Source organism: Monodon monoceros, unplaced genomic scaffold (assembly GCF_005190385.1).
Source record: "Monodon monoceros isolate NGI ecotype Baffin Bay Population unplaced genomic scaffold, NGI_Narwhal_1 Super_Scaffold_22, whole genome shotgun sequence".
In the NCBI taxonomy this organism is placed as follows: Eukaryota; Metazoa; Chordata; class Mammalia; order Artiodactyla; family Monodontidae; genus Monodon; species Monodon monoceros.
Window position 1 is genome coordinate 33,814,576 of NW_021703779.1, and position 25,829 is coordinate 33,840,404.

Here is a 25,829-nt window from a genome sequence, read left to right on the forward strand (position 1 = left end):
ATACTACCCAAAGCAGTCTACACAGGTTTAATGCAATCTCTGTCAAAATACCCATGACATTTTTGACAGAACTAGAACAAATAATCCTAAAATTTATATGGAACCACAAAAGACCCAGAATTGCCAAAGCAATCCTGAGGAAAAAGAACAAAACTGGAGGCATAACCCTTCCAGACTTCAGACAATACTACAAAGCTACAGCAATCAAAACACGTGGTATTGGCACAAAAACAGACAGAGATCAATGGAACAGAATAGATAGCCCAGAAATAAACCCACGCACCTATGGCCAATTAATGTATCACAAAGGAGACAAGAATAAAGAATGGAGAAAAGACAGTCCCTTCAACAAGTGGTATTGGGAAAGCTGGACAGCTACATGTAAATCAATGAAATTAGAACACTCCATCACACCGTATTAAAACATTAACTCAAAATGGTTTAAAGACCTAAATATAAGACATGACACCATAAAACTCCTAGAAGACAACATAGGCAAAACATTCTAGGACATAAATCATAGCAGTATTTTCTTAGATCACTCTCCCAAGGCAAAAGAAATAAAAGCAAAAATAAGCAAATGGGACCTAATAAAACTTAAAAGCTTTTGCACAGCAAAGGAAACCATCAACAAAACGAAAAGACAACCTATGGAATGGAAGAAAATATTTGCAAACGATGCAACCGACAAGAGGTTAATATCCAAAATATACAAACAGCTCATACAATTCAGTATCAAAAAAACCCAAACCCAATAAAGAAATGGGCAGGAGACCTAAATAGACATTTCTCCAAAGAAGACATATATATGGCCAACAGGCATATGAAAAGCTGCTCAACATCACTAATTATTAGAGAAATGCAAATCAAAACTACAATGAGGTATCAGCTTGCACCAGTCAGAGTGGCTATCATCAGAAAGTCTACAAATAACAACAAGGTCCTACTGTATAGCACAGGGAATTATATTCAATATCCTGAGATAAACCATAATGGAAAAGAACATAAAAAAGAACATAAAAAGAACATATATATAACTGAATCACTCTGCTGTACAGAAGAAATTAACACAACATTGTAAATCAACTATACTTCAATTAAAAAAAAGTATATCACACACAAAAAGTCTACAAATAAATGCAGAGAGGTTGTGGAGAAAAGGGAACCCACTTGCACTGTTGGTGGGAATATAAATTGGTGCAGCCACTATGGAGAACAGTATGGAGGGTCCTTAAAAAGTTAAAACAGAACTACCATATGATCCAGCAATCCCATTCCTGGACACATATCCAGAAAAGATGAAAACTCTAATTTGAAAAGATACATGCATCCCAATGTTCATAGCACCACTATTTACAATAGCCAAGACATGGAAACAAGCCAAGTGTCCATGAACAGATGACTGGTTTAAGAAGATATATATATCTTCTTATACACACACACATGAAATATTACTCAGCCATAAAAAAGGATGAAAAAATGGCACTGCAGCAACATGGAGTAACCTAAAGAACATCATACTAAGTGAAGTAAGTCAGACAGAGAAAGACAAATACTATATATCACTTATATGTGGAATCTAAAAAAATAATACAAATGAACCTATATACAAAAGAGAAACAGACTCAAAGACCTAGAAAACAAACTTAGTTACCTAAGGGGAAAGAGAGAAGGGGAGGGATAAGTTAGGAGTATGGGATTAAGAGATACAAACTACTATACATAAAATAGATAAGCAACGAGGATTTACTATAAGCACAGAGAACTATATTCAATGTCTTGTAATAACCTATAATGGAAAATAATCTAAAATACACACACACACACACACATATCTGAATCAGTTTGCTGTAAACCTGAAACTAACACACTATGTAAATCAGTATTCAATTCAAAAACGAAAGTTTCAATTTAATTAAAAAGTTTTCCCAAATTAGTTTACTTTTATATAATTTTTGTAATTCTTAATTACTCTCTGCAGTAAATTACATAATTATACCAATTAAGGAGTTACTATAAATCTGATGCTAAGTTGGAAATTATAAGTTACCTAAAAATATAAAATCAAATATTCCTATGTACAGAACTTTAATGATTTTAAGCAATTAATAGACTGAGATATTATAATAGAAAACTTCTGTTGTAATAAACACACTCATAGGGAAAATTCTGTAACTTTTAGAAGTACTGTGCTACTATTTAGACAAATTCTAAACAAAGTATTTGTAAAGATTACTTCTGAGAAACTTCAAAAGCTTTTCTAGAATATAAAAAAAATTTTTTTTCATCTTGGGATAGATGTTAACCACGAATCAGATAAGATTTTTCTTAAAATAAAAACATATTAATGTCATTTAAAGTTAGATATAGCTCTCTAGTCCACTGCTAACCTTACCTTTAAGATATCTCATTTATCATAATACACATATTATACATACCAGATGAAAATGAAAGCAAATGGAACTAGTTGGGAATGCAGCTTGGCCTGGTCAGATAAAATTTCCTGCTGTGGTTTTCGTAAATAATTTTAGGGTTAGGATAACATTTCCTGACGTTTCAGTGATTAGGACTGTGTATTAACATTATGCCAAAGTAGTCATCCGTCACAATTGTTGGAGGGACTGCTATTAAGCCTGTTTGTCTGTTGTCTCTTAACGTCAATGTAGCTTCTTCCAGCAGAAACATCTTACTTTATTGTATTCAATACAGTTACACTCGATCATCCTCCCCCAACTCTCCACACTCCCAAGAAGGCTTAGTATGCATTTGTATGCAATAAAAAAATTACCTTCTTAGTAGAATCATCACTTTTCTAATTAATTCTTTAACTCTGATTTCCTGCTTAAAATCTGAGGCCAAACTAGGGAAGATTACAATTGAGATAAATCCAGGGCCTAATTAATTATTTCAACATGTTTTCCTTGTAAACAAACTTCTCTTGCCAAAATAATGTATTTTGTTTAAAACAGAGGTCACAATTTGCCCTTTGTGGGCAAATTGGGCCTGCAGCTATGGTTTGGCTCTCCCTGTTTATGTACATGCATGCACACATGGACATGTACACGAATGAGTTGTCTATATAAAAACCCGCATTTCCACCTTCTTTTTAAAATGGCTGAGGGGAAGCCGCCCGGCTAGCTCAGTCGGTAGAGCATGAGACTCTTAAAATGGCTGAGGGTCTGGCAACACTGGGCCCAGTATTGAGAAACAGCAATTACCAGGTAGAACAGATTGGCAGCAGCTCCATTACGCTTATCTGTTTAGCCTCTGAAAATACTTCAGTTATGCGATCCCTGGTTTAAATGTAGTTTTTGTTAAATTTAATAAAATATCCCCTCATTCCTGAGATGAAGGCTCCAATTTTCTGATTTGAGAGAGGCCCTTTCCCAGAATAAAACTGATGTTAGTTTCTACTGCTGCATAACAAATTACCATAAAGTTAGTGGATTAGAACAACATATAGTTATTATCTCATAGTTTTCATGGGTCAGGAGCCTGGGTACTACTTAGCTAGGTCCTTTGCTCAGGGCCTCACAAAGCTGCAATCAGGGTGTCAGCCAGGTCTATGGTCTAATCTGAGGACTGGGTTCCTCTTCCAAGCTCACTGGTTGTTGGCAGAATTCAGTGCCTTGCAGTTGTAGAGTAGAAGCCTTCAGACCCTAGAGGCTTCTCACCCTGGCACATGGCCCTCTCCATAATATGGCAGTTTGCTTCTTCAAGGCCAACAGGAGAGCATCTCTACTGCTTTGAATTGCTCTGAATTCTTCCAACTCTGACATCTAGATCTTTTTTGAAAGGGCTTGCCTGATTAGGTCAGGCCCACCTAGGATTATCTCTCTTTTGCTTAAAGTTAACTCATTAGGAATCTTAATTATATCTGCAAAATATTTCATCTTTTCCACATAATATAACATAAGCAATGGAGTGATAGCTCATCATATTCACTGGTCTCCCCTACTCTCAAGGGGAAGGGATTATTCAAGGCAAGTATACCAGCAGGCAGGAACCTTGGGGGCCATTTTAGGATCCTGCCTATCACAACTGGCATGTCTTAGTATTACTGTGAGTTTCACTTCCACTTGGCTTCTATAGTTTATATTTTGGCAAAGTATTTTTACAATACTGTACTAGTACTATAGTGGCAATAGCAAAATTTTTTATTAAACTTACCTTGAATAAAATTAGAATTCCACTAAATGTAATATAGGAGACTATTTTGTAAGATTTCAAAATCACATCTATTCTAGACTAACATCCTTACAGCCCTTGTATGTGAAACACAAAGATGGAGTATTTTTGTCTTGTTTTGTTTAAATGGGGCAATGGTCACTGTGATTGAATAAGCAAATGTTTTAGTCAGAAGTTAGAATGGGAAAAATGAAGGTAGTTTGATCAATTAAATAAGTAGCATCTGTGAGCATAGGAAAGCAATGTTTCTATTAGAGCAGACTTAGCAGCTTTACCCTTCCTACCCCTTGTGGCAGAGCACTGTGTGACACAGCCAACCTTAGTTACCACTGTCAGTGCTAGAGACAGCTGCAATGAGCCAGTCTGGCTGTGTCCGGTTCTCCTAGACTGGTGATCTGTGGCATGGTCAAACAGTGCAGATAATCTGCAATGTTTTCATGTCAAATCACCTCCCTAAAGAGAGGAGTGGGAAGCAAAGAAATTTCAACACAGTTTCTCCACAAAGATGTCCTGTTTATACAGTTGCCCTGATACTTTCTTTACTCAGAGGGAAATGCATTTTGCATCTTTCAATATTTTAAAATTAGATTTTTTTTGCCCCTGTTTTGTCAACTGATAACTCCAAGTACCTCCAAATTTTATTCATATTCACCCATTTAAACAGTGGAACCGACCAGTTATAGTTTATTAAAATAGGTTCATTAAAAACAATTTTGACTCAGTTTTTGAAAATTGCAAATACATTAAAAACTGTTAGTGTCATGAGATTGCAAATATTTCCTTATGAAATTATAAAGAGGTAAAATTTAGTAAAAACTATGAAATATCTTAAGTTTCACATATAAAAATATATTTTATATTGCAACACTGAACAGTTAAGGCCACAACGCTTGAAGGAGAGTCTGAGATACACATATTCTGAAATTGCTTGTCAAAAATATCAGCATTTAAATAAATATCAAAACTGGTCATACTATTCAAACCAAATAAAACACGTTCTTAAGTTATATCTTTAAAAGTTTGTTATTAGAAACTTTCCGTCAGAGCTCAAATGTTTTTCAAGTATAAATTACAATGGGCATGGTGACCATGAAAACATAAACATATATTCACAGTATTATGCAAGATTTTGACCTTCTCTCCATATTTGGGGGTGAGGTATCCTGATGATTTTGCCCCATGTGGTTCTTGTTGGCATCTTTCTTATTCTTTTTAAAAGCTATTTTATCTCCTATTGATTTTATCTCTGGGGGTGGCTCATTATTATTCTGCTTTCTACTTTTCTGGCTCGTCAATGACATCCTTTTAAAGAGGAAAATCTAGAAAAAAAACACACACGCAGAGAATTCATTTCAGTAAGCGAAACAGTCACTTAACAGTATTTAGGGGGTATAATTTTCAACAAGTCTTAACATTATTTCATCACATCTTTATGAGGCACCACAATGGTACAGTCTTAGCATCCACCAGCCTTTTTTCTTTTACCAATTGCAATCATGATTCTTCCCTAAAACAAGACCTTTCAGGGTTTACCCTTCAACACTATCAGTGCTTTGGTAATATGTTAACATTTTTCTTCAAAAAACAAATTAAGTATTTCACTTTGTTTTGTTATAAGAGAAAAAGATGAAAACCAGCATCTTCTAGAGGACATACCTCCCCATTCCTGTAGATCAGAACTTCTGGCAAAGTGTTAGTGCTGCCAAATGATGGGGGTGGGAGCCCCAGGGGTCTGAGTAGGCAGTTGGATATACAGACCTGCTGCTCAGGGGAGGCCAGGGCTGCGGACAGGCAGAATGCAGATAACAGCTGAAGAGACGAAAGTAGACCCCATAACCCAGGGATTCCAGGTGGGCAGAAGAGAAAACAGAAGAAAAGAGACTGAGGAAAAGCCAAGTGTGAAAGGTAGGCAGAGGAAGAGGAGCCAGCACTGGGGACTGAGCTTTGTAGGAACAAAATCAGGAAAAAAAGGCAACTCAGAAGTCAGGGGAGGAAAATATCAAGAAGAGAGTGGCCAACAAGGCACATGCAGGAGACATCAAGGAAGATGATAACTGAAAAGTTCCAAATGATTTAAGCCCTTTGAGGATTTAGCCAGAGAGAAAACAGGATTCCTAAAGAATGACAACCCAAGTAATGGTTTTGACAAGATGCCGAAACCAAAGAACAGCTGAAGATCTGGCTCCTTCAGAAATTAAAGTGGTGCGAACAATAATAGCTTGCCTTTAGCCTTAAAGAATGGAGGAACTAGAATGAAAAGTTGTAACCCAAAAAGTTAGCCTAGATAAAGAGTCTATGAACTAAAATGGGAGAACTCCTGTTCCTGCTATTGTGTAGGAATATACACATCTTGAAAAATTCTGCCACTACAAAATGCCAAGAAATGCTTTAGAAGTATACAAAATATAATTTTATAATGTGTAGGTAAGCTCACATAAAATGAAGGGAAATCCCTGTGGGACAAAAAAAGAGGGAGCAGGAAGCCTCAGGGGTGAGTTGAGTACTGAAACGGCTTTTATTGATCTCATAACTTCAACTCTTGGATTTTAACAGATTTGATCTCACAAAATATGGAGAAATGGAACTGAGACTCCTATGTAAAGTGGGGACCCTCTGAGAACTAGGCCTTTAATGTAAGTCCACCTACAGACAATGGAAGAGAACAAAATAACATGTCTCTCTCAGCCTAATGATGTTTTCCTAATGTGAGTTTGGGGTTCACATGTACGGTACTGGTGGAAAACCCTTAACTGAGACATTGACTAAAAGCTGTCCCGAAATGGTAACACCCAGGGAAGCTAACAGAATTTTATATAAATTCTCTATGGATGGACTTACAGTAATCTAAGCTTTAAAGGATTTCCACAAAAAGTCCTGGTTGAACATGAATTTACAATCCAAATTTCAAAACACAGAAGGAAACAAGACACCACTAGCAAGCCAGCCAAAGCAACAAACAGATTTAGACTCTGGAGGATGTCTGACATTGGAATAACTAAATACAGAATATAAAATAAGTTTGCTTAAATTATTTAAAGTACTATAGTAAAAAACAGGGTACTAGGTAAACAAAACAAGGTAAAAGATCAGATTGATTTGAAAAAGAATCAAAATAGAATTTCACTTCAAAATGTGAAAAACATAACTGAAATTAAAACTCAATAAGGAGGTTAAATAGCAGATTAGTCTCAGATGAAAAGATACTATGAAACAGACAAGCTCTGAAATTTCCCCAAATATCACTTAGATACAGAAAATATAAAAGTAAAAATTAAAAGACACAGATAACAGAATAAAAAGTTTTATTATATTTGAGCTCCAAAGAGGAGAGAGGAAATATTCAAATATATAATGGATGAGAATTTTCTTAAAATGATGAATGACATGAATTCTCAGATTCAAGAGTCATAATGAATTGGAAGAAAGTTAAAATAAAAAAACCTCACATCTAGGCATCTCATAGTGAAATGAAGCACATCAAAGACAAACAAACAATGTAAAAAGCAGCCAGACAGAAATGACAGATTATATGTGAAGTTACCAGCAATTATACTAAAGCAAATTTCTTAAGAGCCACAATGGGAGCAGATACTAAAAGAAAATAACTGTCAACCAGCCATACCACCATTAATTTTCCAGTGAGTAGCAACTGCAAAAGTTAACTTCAGAACGAAATTTATGGCAGTAACTTCCAAAGGATTTCTTCAGGAAGAATAAAAAACACTCTAGAAGGGACATCTGAGATGTGAAAAGGAATGGTGAATAAAGAAAGTGGTATAACAAATAATGATATTTGATTGATGAGGTTAAAAAAATTAATACAATACTCGATAAAATAACGTAAAATGGGAAAAAAACGAGTGATAGGAGAGAAAACTCTTCTAAGATCCTGGTAATATTTGGGAAAAAGGAACATTGATTAGCTTTAGATTTTAGGTACATGTTAAAAAGTATAAAGTCAGAATCCACCTTATAGGCCATTTACAAGAGACACATCTAAAGTACAAGTAGAAGTATAAGAATGAAAAAAGATATATTAGGAAAATGCTAACCATAGGAAAACTAGTATAGCTATGATAATATTCGATAAAATAAAGTAGCATTTTTTTAGGAAAAAAGAAGAATACTACCAGTGGTAAGATAATAGACTTAAACCTAATGATATCAATAATTAGATTAAATATAACTGGTCTAAATGCTCCAATGAAAAAGGCAGGGCCTTCCCTGGTGGCGCAGTGGTTAAGGATCCACCTGCCAATGCAGGGGACACGGGTTCGAGCCCTGGTCCGGGAAGATCCCACATGCCGCGGAGCAACTAAGCCTGTGTGCCACAACTACTGAGCCTGCACTCTAGAGCCTGTGAGCCACAACTACTGAGTCCACGTGCCAATACTATTGAAGCCCACATGCCTAGAACCTGTGCTCCGCAACAAGAGAAGCCAATGCAATGAGAAGCCCGGGCACCACAACAAAGAGTAGCCCCTGCTCGTCGCAACTAGAGAAAGCCTGTGCGCAGCAACGAAGAACCAATGCAGCCATAAATAAATAAATAAATAAATAGGCAGAGGTTTTCAGATTAGATAAAAAAGCAAGACCCTGGTGCTCCAGCAAATGGTGAAAGCTCTCTCAGATATCTACATCTCAACGCGAACACCCAGCTCCACTCAGTGACCAGTAAGCTACAGTGCTGGACACCCTGTGCCAAACAACTAGCAAGACAGGAACACAACCCCACCCATTAGCAGAGAGGCTGCCTAAAATCATAAGTACACAGACACCCCAAAACACACCACCAGATGCGGTCCTGCACACCAGAAAGACAAGATCCAGCTTCATTCACCAGAACACAGGCACCAGTCCCCTCCACCAGGAAGCCTACAAAACCCACTGAACCAACCTCCCCCAATGGGGGCACACACCAAAAACAATGGGAACTACGAACCTGCAGCCTGTGAAAAGGAGACCCCAAACACAGTAAGTTAAGCAAAATGAGAAGACAGAGAAATACACAGCTGATGAAGGAGCAAGGTAAAAACCCAACAGACCAAACAACTGAAGAGGAAATAGGCAGTCTACCTGAAAAAGAATTCAGAGCAATGATAGTAAAAGATGATCCAAAATCTTGGAAATAGAGAAAATACAAGAAACGTTTAACGAGGACGTAGAAGAACTAAAGAGCAAACAAACAATGACGAACAACACAATAAATGCAATTAAAAATTCTCTAGAAGGAATCAATAGCAGGTAACTGAGGCAGAAGAATGGATAGGTGACCTGGAAGATAAAACAGTGGAAATAACTACCGCAGAGCAGAATAAAGAAAAAAGAATGAAAAGAATTGAAGACAGTCTCAGAGACCTCTGGGACAAAATTAAACACACCAACATTTGAATTATAGGGGTCCCAGAAGAAGAAGAGAAAACGAAAGGGACTGAGAAAATATTTGAAGAGATTATAGTTGAAAACTTCCCTAATATGGGAAAGGACATAGTCAATCAAGTCCAGGAAGTGCAGAGTCCCATACAGGATAAATCCAAGGAGAAACACGCCAAGACACATATTAATCAAACTATCAAAAATTAAATACAAAGAGAAAATATTAAAAGCAGCAAGGGAAAAGCAACAAATAACATACAAGGGAATCCCCATAAGGTTAACAGCTGATCTTTCAGCAGAAACTCTGCAAGCCAGAAGGCAGGGCAGGACATAGTTAAAGTGATGAAAGAGAAAAACCTAAAACCAAGATTACTCTACCCAGCAAGGATCTCATTCAGATTCAATGGAGATATTAAAATCTTTACAGACAAGCAAAAGCTAAGAGAATTCAGCTTTACACCAAACCAGCTTTACAACAAATGCTAAAGGAACTTCTCCAGGCAGGAAACACAAGAGAAAGAAAACACCTACCATAACAAACCCCAAATAATTAAGAAAATGGTAATAGGAACACACCTATCGATAACTACCTTAAATGTAAATGGCTTAAATGCTAGAAACAAAAGACACAGACTGGCTGAATGGATACAAAAACAAGACCTGTATATATGCTGTCTACAAGAGACCCACTTCAGACCTAGAGACACATACAGACTGAAAGTGAGGGGATGGAAAAAGATATTCCATGCAAATGGAAATCAAAAGAAAGCTGGAGTAGCAATTCTCATATCAGACAAAACAGACTTTAAAATAAAGACTATATGTTATATTATAGTAAATAAAGAGACAAAGAAGGACACTACAAAGAGACAAAGACGGACACTACATAATGATCAAGGGATCAATCCAAGAAGAAGATATAACAATTGTAAATATTTATGTACCCAACATAGGAGCACCTCAATACATAAGGCAAATGTTAACAGCCATAAAAGGGGAAATTGACAGTAACACAATCCTAATAGGGGACTTTAAAAACCTACTTTCACCAATGGACAGATCATCCAAAATGAAAATAAATAAAGAAACACAAGCTTTAAATGATACATTAAACAAGATGGACTTAATTGAAATTTATAGGACATTCCATCCAAAAACAACAGAATACACTTTCTTCTCAAGTGCTCATGGAACATTCTCCAGGATAGATCATAACTTGGGTCACAAATCATGCACTGGTAAATTTTTAAAAATTGAAATTGTATCAAGTATCTTTTCCGACCACAACACTATGAGACTAGATATCAATTACAGGAAAAAATCTGTCAAAAATACAAACACATGGAGGATAAACAATACACTACTAAATAACCAAGAGATCACTGAAGAAATCAAAGATGAAATCAAAAAATACCTAGAAACAAATTACAATGAAAACATGACGACCCAAAACCTATGGGATGCAGCAAAAGGAGTTCTAAGAGGGAAGTTTATAGCAATACAATCCTACCTCAAGAAACAAGAAACATCTCAAATGAACAATGTAACCTTACATCTAAAGCAATTAGAGGAGGAAGAACAAAAAAACCCCAAAGGTAGCAGAAGGAAAGAAATCATAAAGATCAGATCAAAAATAAATGAAGGAAACAATAGCTAAGAGCAATAAAACTAAAAGCTGGTTCTTGGAGAAGATAAACAAAATTGATAAACCATTAGCCAGACTCAACAGGAAAAAAAAGGGAGAAGACTCAAATCAGCAGAATTAGAAATGAAAAATGAGGAATAACAACTGACACTGCAGAAATACAAAGGATCATGAGAGATTACTACAAGCAACTATATGCCAATCAAATGGACAACCTGGAAGAAATGGACAAATTCTTAGAAAAGCAAAACCTTCTGAGACTGAACCAGGAAGAAATAGAAAGCATAAACATACCAATCACAAGCACTGAAATTGACACTGTGATTAAAAATCTTCCAACAAACAAAAGCCCAGGACCAGATGGCTTCACGGGCGAATTCTATCAAACATTTAGAGAAGAGCTAACACCTACCCTTCTCAAACTCTTCCAAAATATAGCAGAGGGAGGAACACTCCCAAACTCATTCTATGAGGCCACCATCACCCTGATAACAAACCAGACAAAGATGTCACAAAAAAAGAAAACTACAGGCCAACATCACTGATGAACATAAATGCAAAAATCCTCAACAAAATACTAGCAAACAGAATCCAATAGTACATTAAAAGGATCATACACCATGATCAAGTGGGGTTTATCCCAGGAATGCAAGGATTCTTCAATATATGCAAATCAATCAATGTGATATACCATATTAACAAATTGAAGGAGAAAAACCATATGATCATCTCAACAGATGCAGGAAAAGCTTTTGACAAAATTCAATACCCATTTATGATAAAAACCCTCCAGAAAGTAGGCATAGAGGGAACTTACCTCAACATAATAAAGGCCATATATGACAAACCCACAGCCAACATCGTTCTCAATGGTGGAAAACTGAAAGCACTTCCTCTAAGATCAGGAACAAGACAAGGTTGCCCACTGTCACCACTATTATTCAACATAGTTTTCGAAGTTTTAGCCACAGCAGTCAGAGAAGAAAAATAAATAAAAGGAATCCAAAACGGAAAAGAAGAAGTAAAGCTGTCACTGTTTGCAGACGACATGATACTATACATAGGGAATCCCAAAGATGCTACCAGAAAACTGCTAGAGCTAATCAATGAATTTGGTAAAGTAGCAGGATACAAAATTAATGCACAGAAATCTCTTGCACTCCTATACACTAATGATGAACTATCTGAAAGAGAAATTAAGGAAACACTCCCATTTACCGTTGCAACAAAAAGAATAAAATACCTAGGAATAAACCTACCTAGGGAGACAAAAGACCTATATGCAGAAAACTATAAGACACTGATGAAAGAAACTAAAGATGATACAAACAGATGGAGAGATATACCATGTTCTTGGATGGGAAGAATCAACATTGTGAAAATGACTATACTACCCAAAGCAATCTACAGATTCAATGCAATCCCTATCAAACTACCAATAGCTATTTTCACAGAAGTAGAACAAAAAAGATTTCACAATTTGAATGGACACAAAAGACCCCGAATAGCCAAAGCAATCTTGAGAAAGAAAAACGGAGCTGGAAGAATCAGGCACCCTGACTTTAGACTATACTACAAAGCTACAGCCATCAAGACAGTATGGTACTGGCACAAAAACAGAAATATAGCTCAATGGAACAGGATAGAAAGCCCAGAGATATACCCACACACGTATGGTCACCTTATCTTTGATAAAGGAGGCAAGAATATACAATGGAGAAAAGACAGCCTCTTCAATAAGTGGTGCTGGGAAAACTGGACAGCTACATGTAAAAGAATGAAATTAGAACACTCCCTAACACCACACACAAAAATAAACTCAAAGTGGATTAAAGACCTAAATGTAAGGCCAGACACTATCAAATTCTTAGAGGAATACATAGGCAGAACACTCTATGACATACATCACAGCAAGGTCCTTTTTGACCCACCTCCTAGAGAAATGGAAATAAAAAAAAATAAAGAAATGGGACCTAATGAAACTTAAAAGCTTTTGCACAGCAAAGGAAGCCATAAACAAGATGAAAAGACAACCCTCAGAATGGGAGAACATATTTGCAAATGAAGGAACTGACAAAGAATTAATCTCCAAAATATACAGGCAGCTCACGCAGCTCAATATCAAAAGAACAAACAACCTAATCCAAAAATGGGCAGTAGACCTAAATAGACATTTCTCCAAAGAAGATATCCAGATTGCCAACAAACACATGAAAGGATGCTGAACATCACTAATCATTAGAGAAATGCAAATCAAAACTACAATGAGGTATCACCTCACACCAGTCAGTATGGCCATCATCAAAAAATCTACAGACAATAAATGCTGGAGAGGGTGTGGAGGAAAGGGAACCCTCTTGCACTGTTGGTGGGAATGTAAATTCACACAGCCACTATGGAGAACAGTATGGAGGTTCCTTAAAAAACTAAGAATAGAATTACCATATGACCCAGCAATCCCACTACTGGGCATATACCTTGAGAAAACCATAATTTAAAAAGAGTCAGGCACCACAGTGTTTATCACAGCTGTATTTACAATAGCCAGGACATGGAAGCAACCTAAGTGTCCATCAACAGATGAAGGGATAAAGAAGATGTGGCACATGTATACAATGGAGTATTACTCAACCATAAAAAGATATGAAATTGAGTTATTTGTCATGAGGTCGATGGACACAGACGTAGAGAACAGACTTGAGTACATGGGGAGGGAGAAGGGTAAGCTGGGACGAAGTGAGAGAGTGGCATGGACACATATACACTACCAAATATAAAATAGATAGCTAGTGGTAAGCAGCCACATAGCACAGGGAGATCAGCTCGGTGCTTTGTGTCCACCTAGAGGGATGGGATAGGGATGGTTGGAGGGAGACGCTAGAGGGAGGAGATATGGGGATATATGTTTATGTATAGCTGACTCACTTTGTTATACAGCAGAAACACACCATTGTAAAGCAATTATACTCCAGTAAAGATGTTAGGAAAAAAAAGAAGCAAGATCCATCTGCATGCTGCCTAAATCAAATGTACTTCAAATGTAAAATCACAAATGGGTTAAAAGTAAAAGTATGTTAAAAGATGATAACTCTAATCCAAAGAAAGCTAAAGTGGCTATATAATATCAGATCAAGTAGACTTTAGAGCAAAGACTATCATTGGGTATAAAGAAGGTCATTTCATAATGATGAAGGAGTCAATTAATTAGAGCAGATAACAATTCTAAACATTACAGAACCAAATAATAGCTTTAAGATACATAAAGCAAAAATTAATAGAAGTACAAGGGAAACTAGACAAATCCACAATTTATAGTCAGGGATTTTAATACCTCTCTTTCAATAATAGAACACGTAGACAGAAAATCAGGAAGGATGGAGAAGACTTGAATAACACTATCAACCAACTTGACCTAATTGTCACTGATAGAACACTCCACCCAACCACAGTATTCTTCTCAACCTTCTTCTCAAATGAACATTTACCAAGATAAACTTGATTCTGGGCCATAAAATGTGTCTCAATAAATTTAAAAGGAATCAGTTCAGACTAAGTATGTTCTCCAATTACAATGTAATTAAATTAGAAAGTAATAACAGAAAGATCACTGGAAAAATCTCCAGCAACATTGAAATTAAATAACCCATGAGTCAAAGAAGAAATCAAAGGGGAAATTAGAAAGTATTCTGAACTGAATGAAAATGAAAACACAACATATCAAGTACTTCAGGGGAAATTTATAACACAAAAAGCCTATAACAGAAATAAGAAAGGTCTCAAATCAGTGATCTCAACTTCCATGTTAAGAAACATTCAACAAAATGTTGCTAAAGGAAATTTGAGAAGATATCAATAAATGAAGAGAAATGTCATGTTCATGAATTAGGAGACTTAATATTGTTAAAATGTTAATTCTTCCCAAGTTTATCTGTAGATTCAAAAACAATGCCAAATCAAAATCCCAGCAGGCATTTTTTTCACTAATTGACAAACGGATTATAAAAATTCACATGGAAGTGCAAAGAGTCTAGAATAGCCAAAACAAGTGTGAAAAGGAGCAAAGTTGGAGGACTAACAGTTCCTGATTTCAAGACTTATATCAAAGCTACAGTAGTCAAGACAGTGTGGTACTGGCACAAGATAAACAGATCAAAGGAACAGAATACAGAGTCCAGAAATAGGCTCACACATAAAAACTCAATTGCTTTCTGACAAAGGTATGAAGGCAATTCAGTAGAGGACAGGATTTAAAAAAATTTTTTTCAAAAAATGGTGCTAGAACAATGGGATGTCCATATGCGAAAAAAAGAACCTCAATCCATACCTTTACCATATACGAAATTAACTCAAAATAGAATACCACTCAGCAATATAAAGGAATGAACTATTGATACATGCATGGATGAATCTCAAAACAGTATCAGTTATTTGCTGAGTACAGCAGGGGGATGTGGGGTGTAGACAGGGATCACAGAGAGGCACAAAGAACCTTCTGCTGATAATGGCACTGTTCACTCTCTTGATTGTGATTATGCTTTCACAGCTGTATATGTATGTCAAAACTAATCAGATTATATACTTCAAATATGTGTAGTTCATTATAGGTCAATTATACCTAAATAAAGCTATTTTTAAAAAGCAGGAGAGTAATTATTGGGTGGATCCGAAAGTGATAGTCTCAGGTATTAAGCCTGAAAAAACTGACAGCAACAGGATACCATATGTATAATTGACCTCAGATTTTCCTCACGATAGAGTAAAGCTAACTGTGTACTTGGGGCAAACGTGCTGAATTGTGCTGCCATGGTGAATAAAGCTTAGCATCAGAGAAAAGGAAGCCATCAGGAAAGGCAAGAATCCACAGGCATAATTTTTGGTGGAGAAATTCTCATCTCAGCCTCTTATATTTATGGTAGTGACAATGAATAAGAAATCTATTGACTGTGAACTGGCATGGGGAACTATCCAGGAATCTGCCATATTCTAGCTAGTTTCTGAGGGGTGGCACTGGATTTTTAACCTCTCTATCTGCAGCCTTTAGCCTTGTGCCTGGCACATAAGAGGCACCCAGTAAATATATGCTAAATAAACACATGAATAAACTAATTCCATTATGGGAAGAAATTATTATTAATAGCTAAAAAGCTTACTGCTTTTTTCAGTAGCTTACTTAGGTGGAAATTAAGCCAATAACACATTTTTCTTAGCAGCTAACTGTGGATTCAAATTTGCTACAGTTTGGAAAAGCAATATTTGGTGATTTCCAAATATAACAATCAAAAGATCTCTGCCACCAATTAAAATTATGGGTCCTAACCTGGCTATCTGAAACATTTAAAATCATCAAAACAAAATTCAATGGTGAATTCTGTCTTGTAGAGACCAAGAGTGTACTTTTTTTTTTTTTTAAATTACCTTCGGAGTGGCTGTCTAATTAAGGGAAGGGATGTAAAATTTCAAACACATGCTTATCTTGATATGAGTCAATGCATCATTTATTTTCCAAGTTTTAAAAACAGTTTGATTTGTTTGGCTTAGATGGTATAAATAGGTTAGAGACACTGTAGATTAAAATATATAATGTGGGAATGATTGAAAAAAATCTCATCTAAATCATCTATTTCCTTTTTAAAAAATATAGAATAACAGACTATTCTTTAAGTAGGAAATACATTTATTACTGCTTGACTTTTTAAAATATAATTTTCAATACTTTTTCTTTTCTTTATCCAAGGAAATGCATACTTACTGAATTATATTTTTCCATTAGGTATAAATGAGAATTTAAGCAGAATCAAAGTTTAAGACTGAATTTGTCAGCCTGGCACTCTGTATCCTGGCCTGGCCTCACCTTTGTCCCATGGACTGGTGGGGCTCCCTGATGCTACAGTAGGTGCCTGCCGCACAGCATGCCTTCCCTGGCTCCGGCCTCACCTTTGTCCCATGGACTGGTGGGGCTCCCTGATGCTACAGTAGGTGCCTGCCACACAGCATGCCTTCCCTGGCTCCAGCCTCTCCTGTCCTGCGTATCCAAATCCTACCAACTATGGACAATGCTGAAGACGGGAGAGCCTGAAAAGTTCCCTAAACTCGACCACGTATTCTACAATATGCATTTTCATTTGGTCAGAGGTGTGTTTCAAATATTTTTTTCTGCTGCTTCATTTCATTTTTCCTCCCCTTAGGTTCTTAGGTCTCCTGACTCCTTTACTTTTTATCCTTCTCCCTCAGATTTGATTTTCTTTTCCAGGCTCTTTCCCTGAGCTCTTTATAACTGAAAAAAGTTTTCACAGGAACACTATGAAGTATACTGGTGGAATATCTGTTAAATGTTCTGTTCTACTAGATGGAGAATCTAAAAAGTTCTTACACCTTGATGAAATGTTCTAGCGATGCATGTTATAATTCTAAGGAGGATAATAATTCTGAAGTGTCCTTTGAGCCAGGTCACAGACATCTTTTGGGTACGGTAATCCAAACTTATAATTTTATAAAGATAAAAATGGTCATGAAGTAATTTTTAGTAAAAGATAACAATATGGAGATTTGGGCTAAAATAACCTCTGAAATTTCTGAAGTAATTCTGAAAGGAATTTCAGAGTGGCATATACCTACAAAGATGGCAAAAGACAGGCTGTTTACTACCCTAAGGGCGGCTCCTGGTTTTACCTTCATCCTTTCCTCTTTCTTACCCCCTCACATTTTACAATTCATTGTCAACCAAAAATATTTACTGAGCATCTACCATTTACCAGGAACTGTGATAAGTGCTAAGGATACACTAGAAAGTGAAACAGAAAATAGTTTATGTCCCCAAGAAGCTGAAGGCCAGTGGGGAGATACAGACATAAAGTAAATGAATATACAAATGACTATGTAATTGCAAACTGTGACAAATACTAAGAAGTATGAGAAAAGGGTGCTCTGTGAGAGAATAATAATGGGACATAATAATTTATATAAGTGCTGCTGGTTACAAAAGGCCTCTGTGTGGTAATGACATTTAAGCTGACACCTAGGTTGAATAAGAATTAACGAGGCTTTTCATTTTTCTTGTCTTCCACGTTACCTCCTAACACTTCTACCTGGAAATGTGTTCTCAAGATTAAATAAAGTTTTTCTGCAAGTGGAAAGAGTAATTTACTTCCAAGAAGAAGAAATGTATCCATCAGACTTGTAACAACTCCAAAACAGGTACTAGGAGAGACTGGAGTAGCATGTTGTGATGTTTTCTAAGCACAGTCACCTTTATTTTTTCATTCATCCTATTTCTTGGCTTTGCCTTACTCTCTTCTAGACTCTCAGGATACTATACTCTTATAATTTAAGCAGTAGAGTTCTTTTACATATCTTTTATTGTATGATGAATCAGTATGCGTGGGATGATTGAAAGGAACATGCTATTTTTTTTTTGCAGAGCAATCTGAATCATAATCTAAAATCCAATAAGTAAATATGCACGTTAAAAATGTGAAACATCACCTGAAATTCGTCACATGTGCTTGAGTCATCAAAACTCATATTAAGGGAGTTAAATTATGTGGATCACCATATAAAAAGTAGTAGAAGCAATTCAATACTTTAGCCTTAACACTAAAATAAAAAATTCATTTCACTTACCTTCTTTGATTTTTTTGTTGATTTACTATCTTCCAGGATTTCTGAAGAATTGCTCTTTGCACGATCATGCATATTTCCTATGATAGGATATATTTAGAAACATTTTTTCTAACTAATGAGAAAAAGAAAAGTCCTGAGGCTTTCAGTGAAACTCTATCAACCATGAATTATGGGGTAATACTAAAGAGTAGTGGACAACTACATATTTCCTGAAAAATTAAGGCAAAAATCTCGGAATGACCTGACCAATGTTGTAAATGTTTAGATGACCAGTACTAAGTATAGCAAACGTAACAGTAAATGTTAGGGAAGACTTCTGTAAAATATAAATTACCTTTAAAAAAAATTAACCTCATTGTAGTGAAATTATTTGTACTGAAACGGACATGTCATTTTTTTGGTATTTCAAATTAATCCACATGTTATATAGTTGAATAATGATCTTTAAAGTAGACTCATGAAGCATATGCATTCTTCTAATTTTATATTATCAACAACTTAAATCTTACATTTAATTTCTTTTTAACACTTTAGGTTATATGCTAAGAATACTTAGAGATGACAAATATTTTAACATTTTGCTTAAAATATTCTAAAACTTACTACTCTTTTTGCAGAAGTTAGAAGGAAAAATGTATTAAGGTAACTATTCCTTCTTCTGCTTAAGTTCTGATCAGATATCCACTACCACAGACAGTTATTTGTAATGACATCGCAGCAAAAGGCCCACTGTGATGTGATGGTGTGGAAACATAATATAGGGGTCATATAGCAAAAGCACCAATGATTTGGGTGTAGAAACTGTAGGTCCCAAGGGCAGTCACGGTCTCCTCTCTTCTGTGGCACCTGTTCTCTGACACTAACAGCAAGGTTTGGGAAAGGACTCCTCTGAAACGCCTGTGGTAAGATCAAAGACTCAGGTCTGGGCTCGGGGGGGAAATAACTGGATGGCCTGCTGTGGCTCTAGACCAGCCTGGACATCAGCGATGGGGTCTGGCAGTGCTCACCAGGCATATATATCAAGGTCTGGGACAAAAGCCCAATTTAATAATACTGATTGAAAAAAAAAAGTAGTAAAAAGGCTGTTCTAAACCACTTAACACTGACACATGAGCAGCCATGAAGAAGCTGTGGTGGTGATCAATGAGAACACATAAGCCTGTGTCACATATTTCATAGCTTATTATGAGGGTCATGTGACAATAAAAAGTGCAAAACAGAATACATACATGTAAGTCATAATTCTTTAGTTAAAGCACATATATGCATAAATATCTGTATGTACATATGAACGTAGTATTCTATATATCTAGCCTTTTTTTTTTTTTTTTTTTTTTTTTTTTAGCGGTACGTGGGCCTCTCACTGTTGTGGCCCCTCCCGTTGCGGAGCACAGGCTCCGGACACGCAGGCTCAGCGGCCATGGCTCACGGGCCCAGCCTCTCCGCGGCATGTGGGATCCTCCCGGACCGGGGCATGAACCCGTGTCCCTTGCATCGGCAGGCGGATTCCCAACCACTGCGCCACCAGGGAAGCCCTGTATCTAGCCTTTTTAAAAGTATGCTTTTGAAGTCAAATGTGCTCACACCTTTTGGATTTTCACGAATGGCCCGTTCCTCTCGGTTGACTTTTGTGTCCTAGAAACAATAAAGAAACAATATAATAAAAAACAGATTTGTGCTGAGCTAGAAAACCTAGTCTTGGTTTTAAGCAGGGTTCTAGAGTCAGTCTCTAGCTAACAACATAAACATGTGACAATTACTTCCCTTTGCAGGACTCCTGTCTTAGATGCTGGGTGATTGCTAATGTCTTTCCTAGCTTAAAATTGCGTGATTAGGGCTTCCCTGGTGGCGCAGTGGTTAAGAATCCACCTGCCAATGCAGGGGACACGGGTTCAAGCCCTGGTCTGGGAGGATCCCACATGCCGCGGAGCAACTAAGCCTGTGCGCCACAACTATTGAGCCTGCACTCTAGAGCCCACGAGCCACAGCTACTGAGCCCTCGTGCCACAACTACTGAAGCCCATGTGCCTAGGGCCTGTGCTCCGCAACAAGAGAATCCACTGCAATGAGAAACCCACGCACCACAATGAAGAGTAGCCTCCGCTCGCCACAACTAAAGAAAGCCTGTGCAGCAACGAAGACCCAGTTCAGCCACAAATTTTAAAAAATATAAATAAATAAAGTTCCCTTAAAAAAAACATCGTATAATTAACAAGAATTGTATATTTAAGAATTCTACTCAAAGAAGATTCAGGAACATTAATTGGTATAGGAATTAGCTCAACATTTTATAATGTCAAATTGGAGTTTAATGAATCCTATGCTAAAGAATTTCAGGGACCACCATAACCGGAACTCATAAATGTTCTTTATAAAACAGAATCTTTCCCTCCCTCTTTTTTTTTAACATTTAGTATTTAGTTATTTGGTTGTGCTGGGTCTTAGTTGTGGCAGGCAGGCTCCTTAGTTGCGGCATGTGGGCTCCTTAGTTGCGGCTTGCATGTGGGATCTAGTTCCCTGACCAGGGATCGGACCCGGGCCCCCTGCGTTGGGAGCGTGGAGTCTTAACCACTGCACCACCAGGGAAGTTCCATTGTTCCCTCCCTCCAAAAGAAAACAATAACTGCTAGAACATATTTCTTCCTCAGTGAGAGGAAGGAGTCTTGGAAAAAGAAGGAAGCAAGGAAGAGAATGACCTCTTTAGCACAATACCATTTTGTAAATTGAAAAAAAATACACACAAAACAACAACACATGTTTTACAATTACATATTCAAATAAAAGGACAAGCATGTTTCAATGGTTGGCTATGTTAGGGATAAGGGGAATGAGGCTCAAAGGGAATCAATTTAAATAAAGAGAGAAGCACCTCGCACAGACCAGTGATGATAGTGTTTCATCAATGAGAAGGCAGGATTAACTCAGAGCTCTTTGCAAGAGGTCCAAAAAATGAAATGAAAATGAATCAATACAGTATCATTCAGTTTGGGTTTCTGAATTCCATACCTCTGAAATGAATCCAGAGTAGTGCTAGCAAACGAATGATTTCAAACCTACCGTCTCCTAGCAGGGTCACTCTTCTATCTGCCAAATGGAAGAGATGTTTTTGGCATCCCTAGCTCCACTTTCAGGATGACTTTCTCTTCCTCAGTGAGGCCTCCTCCCATTCCTCCTGTGAATACTTTCTTCTATACCACATCTCTGCAGAACTGATCACAACCTCAAACACTGCTGTGAACAACTTTTATTTGTCCATGTACATGTAAATATACACGCGTATGTGTGCACATACACATCTCATTTCTGCCACTAGTACTGGGCTGCTAACGTTGTAATTTTACCATTTCAAGGACCTGGGGCTGAACTTCTTCATTAATTTCTCAAGAGTGTACTAAACTGGCCCATATCAATCGATTTCCATTCATTTGAAGAACAGAATGCTACCAAGAAATCTGGAAAGAACGCTAGAGAAAAAAGGGTGTCTGATTCATAAATTTGTCAAAGCTTGTCCTATAGCACATGAACAAAGTTATTCATGGAAATATTTCTGTTCTCCAAGGAAGCTGGAATCTGCCCTCTGCAGAGACCAGGGGACCCATATGCTTTCTCTTGGGCAGGGTCTTGGGATTTAAGCACTTATCATCATACCTTTTCAATGGCTGTCAATACCTTTTTAACTGAGTTGTCGGTTTCACTGTGGTCGTCTGCAGGAACACTTTTATTTTCTCCTGCAGCTTTCTTCTCGCCTTCTAGATATTCCTTAATTTCCTCATGCACGTCTTCTGGCTCATCATCTTCTGAAAATTCGTGATCCTGTGACAAAATTGATGATCAGGGAAGAGTTAAAATTTTCTTCTTTAAAAAACAGAGATTTGATACTGCTGTCGTAAACAATTTATACCATCTCAAAGAACATATAGACTATGAATTCAAATATTAAAGTCAAAGAAATAAAATACTGAATAATCCATGCTGCATATCAAGTTACTATATTACCAAGGATTTCATGCATGTTACTCTATTTTAACATTTCCAATGACTAGGGTTCCCAAAGTTCTTTTTACCACCTATGGTAAGGTTAAAATGGAAAAACAAAATGCTTTCTGGGCTGTCTCAAAAGAATGCTTTTAAATATTAGAGAAGTTAAAAAGCTTTCTATCTACTGTAGCATTATAACATAATCATATGTATATATTACGTTCATTTTCCAAAACATAAGGATTTAAAATCACTTCAGAAGTACAATTCACCAATATTCACAAGAGAGAGGTAACTATAATTACTTACATTCTGGGAAAAGGATAAAGGGACATAGGCACTTTAAATTGTTTGCTCTTGGTTATTTAAAGCAGATGGAAAACCAGACAGAGTGAGAACTTAGTCCATCTGGCTCCTATCAAGCTAATCCAAATTACAAAACGGCCTGTCTATGGATTTGATAGACTGGTAATAAATCATGTAATGCTTATTAAGGCAGAAAATACTAGTTTTACCCTTTATTCTATACTGAGATTTTTTTTTTTGCCATTTCGTATTTTGGGTGGAAAACTGCTTATTTATTGTCATTAAGAGACTGGACTCTTTATTGGATATTTTTTCCTATGCTTTTCATTTATGTACTTCACTAAAGGCATAATGACCCCTAAAATAGGTGACACAGTAAGCAATCTGTGCCATTCACTCCCTTGAAGAATGTTTTTACAAAGTTCACCGTAACCATATTTGCCTGAGACCATATATGCCCTTTATATCCCTTCAACACTGTAACTAGCTTCTCATGGTCACCTTCCTAGTGGCTATTTGGCTAAGGATAAGCCTGACACCCAACAAAATCTTTACTGGGTGGTTTGAAAAGAATGTCTCTAATAATTAACTCACCTTTTCTTCTGGCAAAAATACAAATTGTGAGAGTTCAGGCTAGGGAGAGAACGTGTTTGTATTTCACACCTTAGTAAAACATATAAGTGGCATCCTCAGGCCAACAGCACTAAGGGTATGGCCTAATAGCATTCCCACTGAGGACAAGCAATCTGCAAGTGAAGCCTTGAGATTTAAGAAAGAGTTTCAGAAGTTACTCTGGGAGGGCTTAACTTAGGTTAATCAAGGTCATGAGGCAGTGCACTCAGGAGGGGAATGTGGGAGAAGGGAACAGGGTACCAGGGTAGAGAGTTACATTAAAGGATGTGCTACATGTTTAGGTTGGGTAGGGTTAACAACAAGGTAGCTACCATTTACCAAGAACTTCTAAAGCTTTCTTTTTCTTCTGCATGATTTCCCCTCTAAGTGACATATCATGGCTAGCCAAATGCACGTTATGGGTAGCTAAAATGATCAGAGATCATTCTACTTTGGAAGGGAATGGGAAGCAAGATTACTAGATTTAAGACTTAGGCCTGATAAACAGATGTATTCATAAATGTACATATATGAAGGCCAACTAGAAAGAACAGAGCTCCCGAGACAGAGAATTTCAGACTCTGCCCACTTATCTCCCAGAGGGAGGGTCAGTGAGCTGTATTCTATCAAAGTCCTCATTACTTGGACAGTTTGGCAAATCTAGGACCTGGGTCAATTCCAGTTGTGCTAGTTTACTAAGGTATTAATGTAACCATAGGATATCATGCTATTATAAAAAGAAACATGGAGTTATAGCTTATTTTAGAAATAAGCAAAACATCTCTTTTATAATGAACTACAATTTTACTCATTAACTTCATGTAAATCTATATCAACAATAAACTATATCACTTTCTAAAGTTTGAGAAAGCTCTTAGAAAATGGCATCTGCAGTAGAAATCACATCATCAATCATGACACTTTGCACTTAATTAAGCACATTTAAAATTAATCTACATATATCTGGACAACTACTTTAAGTCACATACAGCACTTACCTTCAAACTGAAATAATTTAGGAGAGACTGGCAGAATACTGTCATTTTATAAAAAGAAAGGATAAAGTTTAAATACATTCTTGTCACCAGAACCACATATAATGTAAAGAGGTAATCTGGAGTGGTCAGTGGAAGTGCATCTGGTGTTAGGACCCCAGCGAAGAAGTGAATGGGCCTGGCTTCCACCAAAGGACCCTTATTTCATTGGTCAGACACAGCATGGGGAGCTGCAGTCTTTGGTCTGGCCCAGGGCAACACTTTTTACATTTCTTATGGGAAATACCAAGAAACCAAATGTTCCCATGAGGTTTCAGTTTGCTTAAGAAACAATTACATTGTATGCTTTAAAAACTAGAGGCTGCTATCAGAAGTCTGCCTAGTGGTCACCCTGGAGGGGGTGGCGGATGGGAAATGGCTGGCAGGGGATTGAAGGGGAGCTTCTAGGGAGCTGAACTGTGCTTTTCCTTGATCTGGATGTTGACTATATGGGTATGTTCAGTTTGTGGAAAATACATTGAGCTATACATGTATGAGATATATACTTGTCTATGTATTAACGTCAAAAGAATTTTTTTTCAAGTTGACTATAAAGTGTAAAATTTTGTGCTACAATTCTGGATTCATGACATGCCTCAATGTCACAATGGGTAGAAAATGTTTTCCAAACAAGTTAAATAGAGCATAAAACTTCATATCTAAGTCATCGGGTGGAAAGTGTATAGTTTAAAATCTCAATTTCAAGATATGTGTTTTTAGGACAAGAAGAGGTAGTATGTAAGTTCAAGTTTTAACTACACTAGACATCACTGAGGCAGGAGTGGAGAGTGGGAAGGGCACTAAATACAAAGACCTAAACACTGTTTTCCAAAGCCTTGCTCTACTACTCTCGGCCTGAGCAAGGTACCTACTTAATGTATTTCAGTCTATCTGTAAAATGGAAAAATGACATTAGCAACACCTACCTAGGAGGGTTTGTATCAAGATGAAAAAGATTGTTTACGGAGAAAATAATATGAGCAAACAGTAAGTACTTGTATATAAATATAAGTGATTTTATAAAGGCCATTCTATAAAAAGATAGAATCCCAAGTATGCACTGGGGACTG

At 36.9% G+C, this 25,829-nt stretch overlaps 1 protein-coding gene across 2 annotated transcripts in view; it reads right to left on the reverse strand.

The window, feature by feature from the left end:
- Positions 1 to 4,637: 4,637 nt before the first annotated feature.
- Positions 4,638 to 25,829, reverse strand: part of RPGR (retinitis pigmentosa GTPase regulator) — a 62,245-nt gene continuing 41,053 nt past the window's right edge. Inside the window, exons 14-17 of one of the 2 annotated variants that reach the window (XM_029240952.1) lie at positions 22,499 to 22,642; positions 20,416 to 20,464; positions 18,830 to 18,906; positions 4,638 to 5,507 (exon numbers count right to left, since the gene is read on the reverse strand). In XM_029240952.1, coding sequence (XP_029096785.1) covers positions 5,298 to 5,507; positions 18,830 to 18,906; positions 20,416 to 20,464; positions 22,499 to 22,642 — 480 coding nt within the window. In that variant the 3' untranslated portion in view covers positions 4,638 to 5,297. The remainder of the gene's footprint in view (positions 5,508 to 18,829; positions 18,907 to 20,415; positions 20,465 to 22,498; positions 22,643 to 25,829) is intronic. The other variant, XM_029240953.1, reaches the window with a different exon arrangement.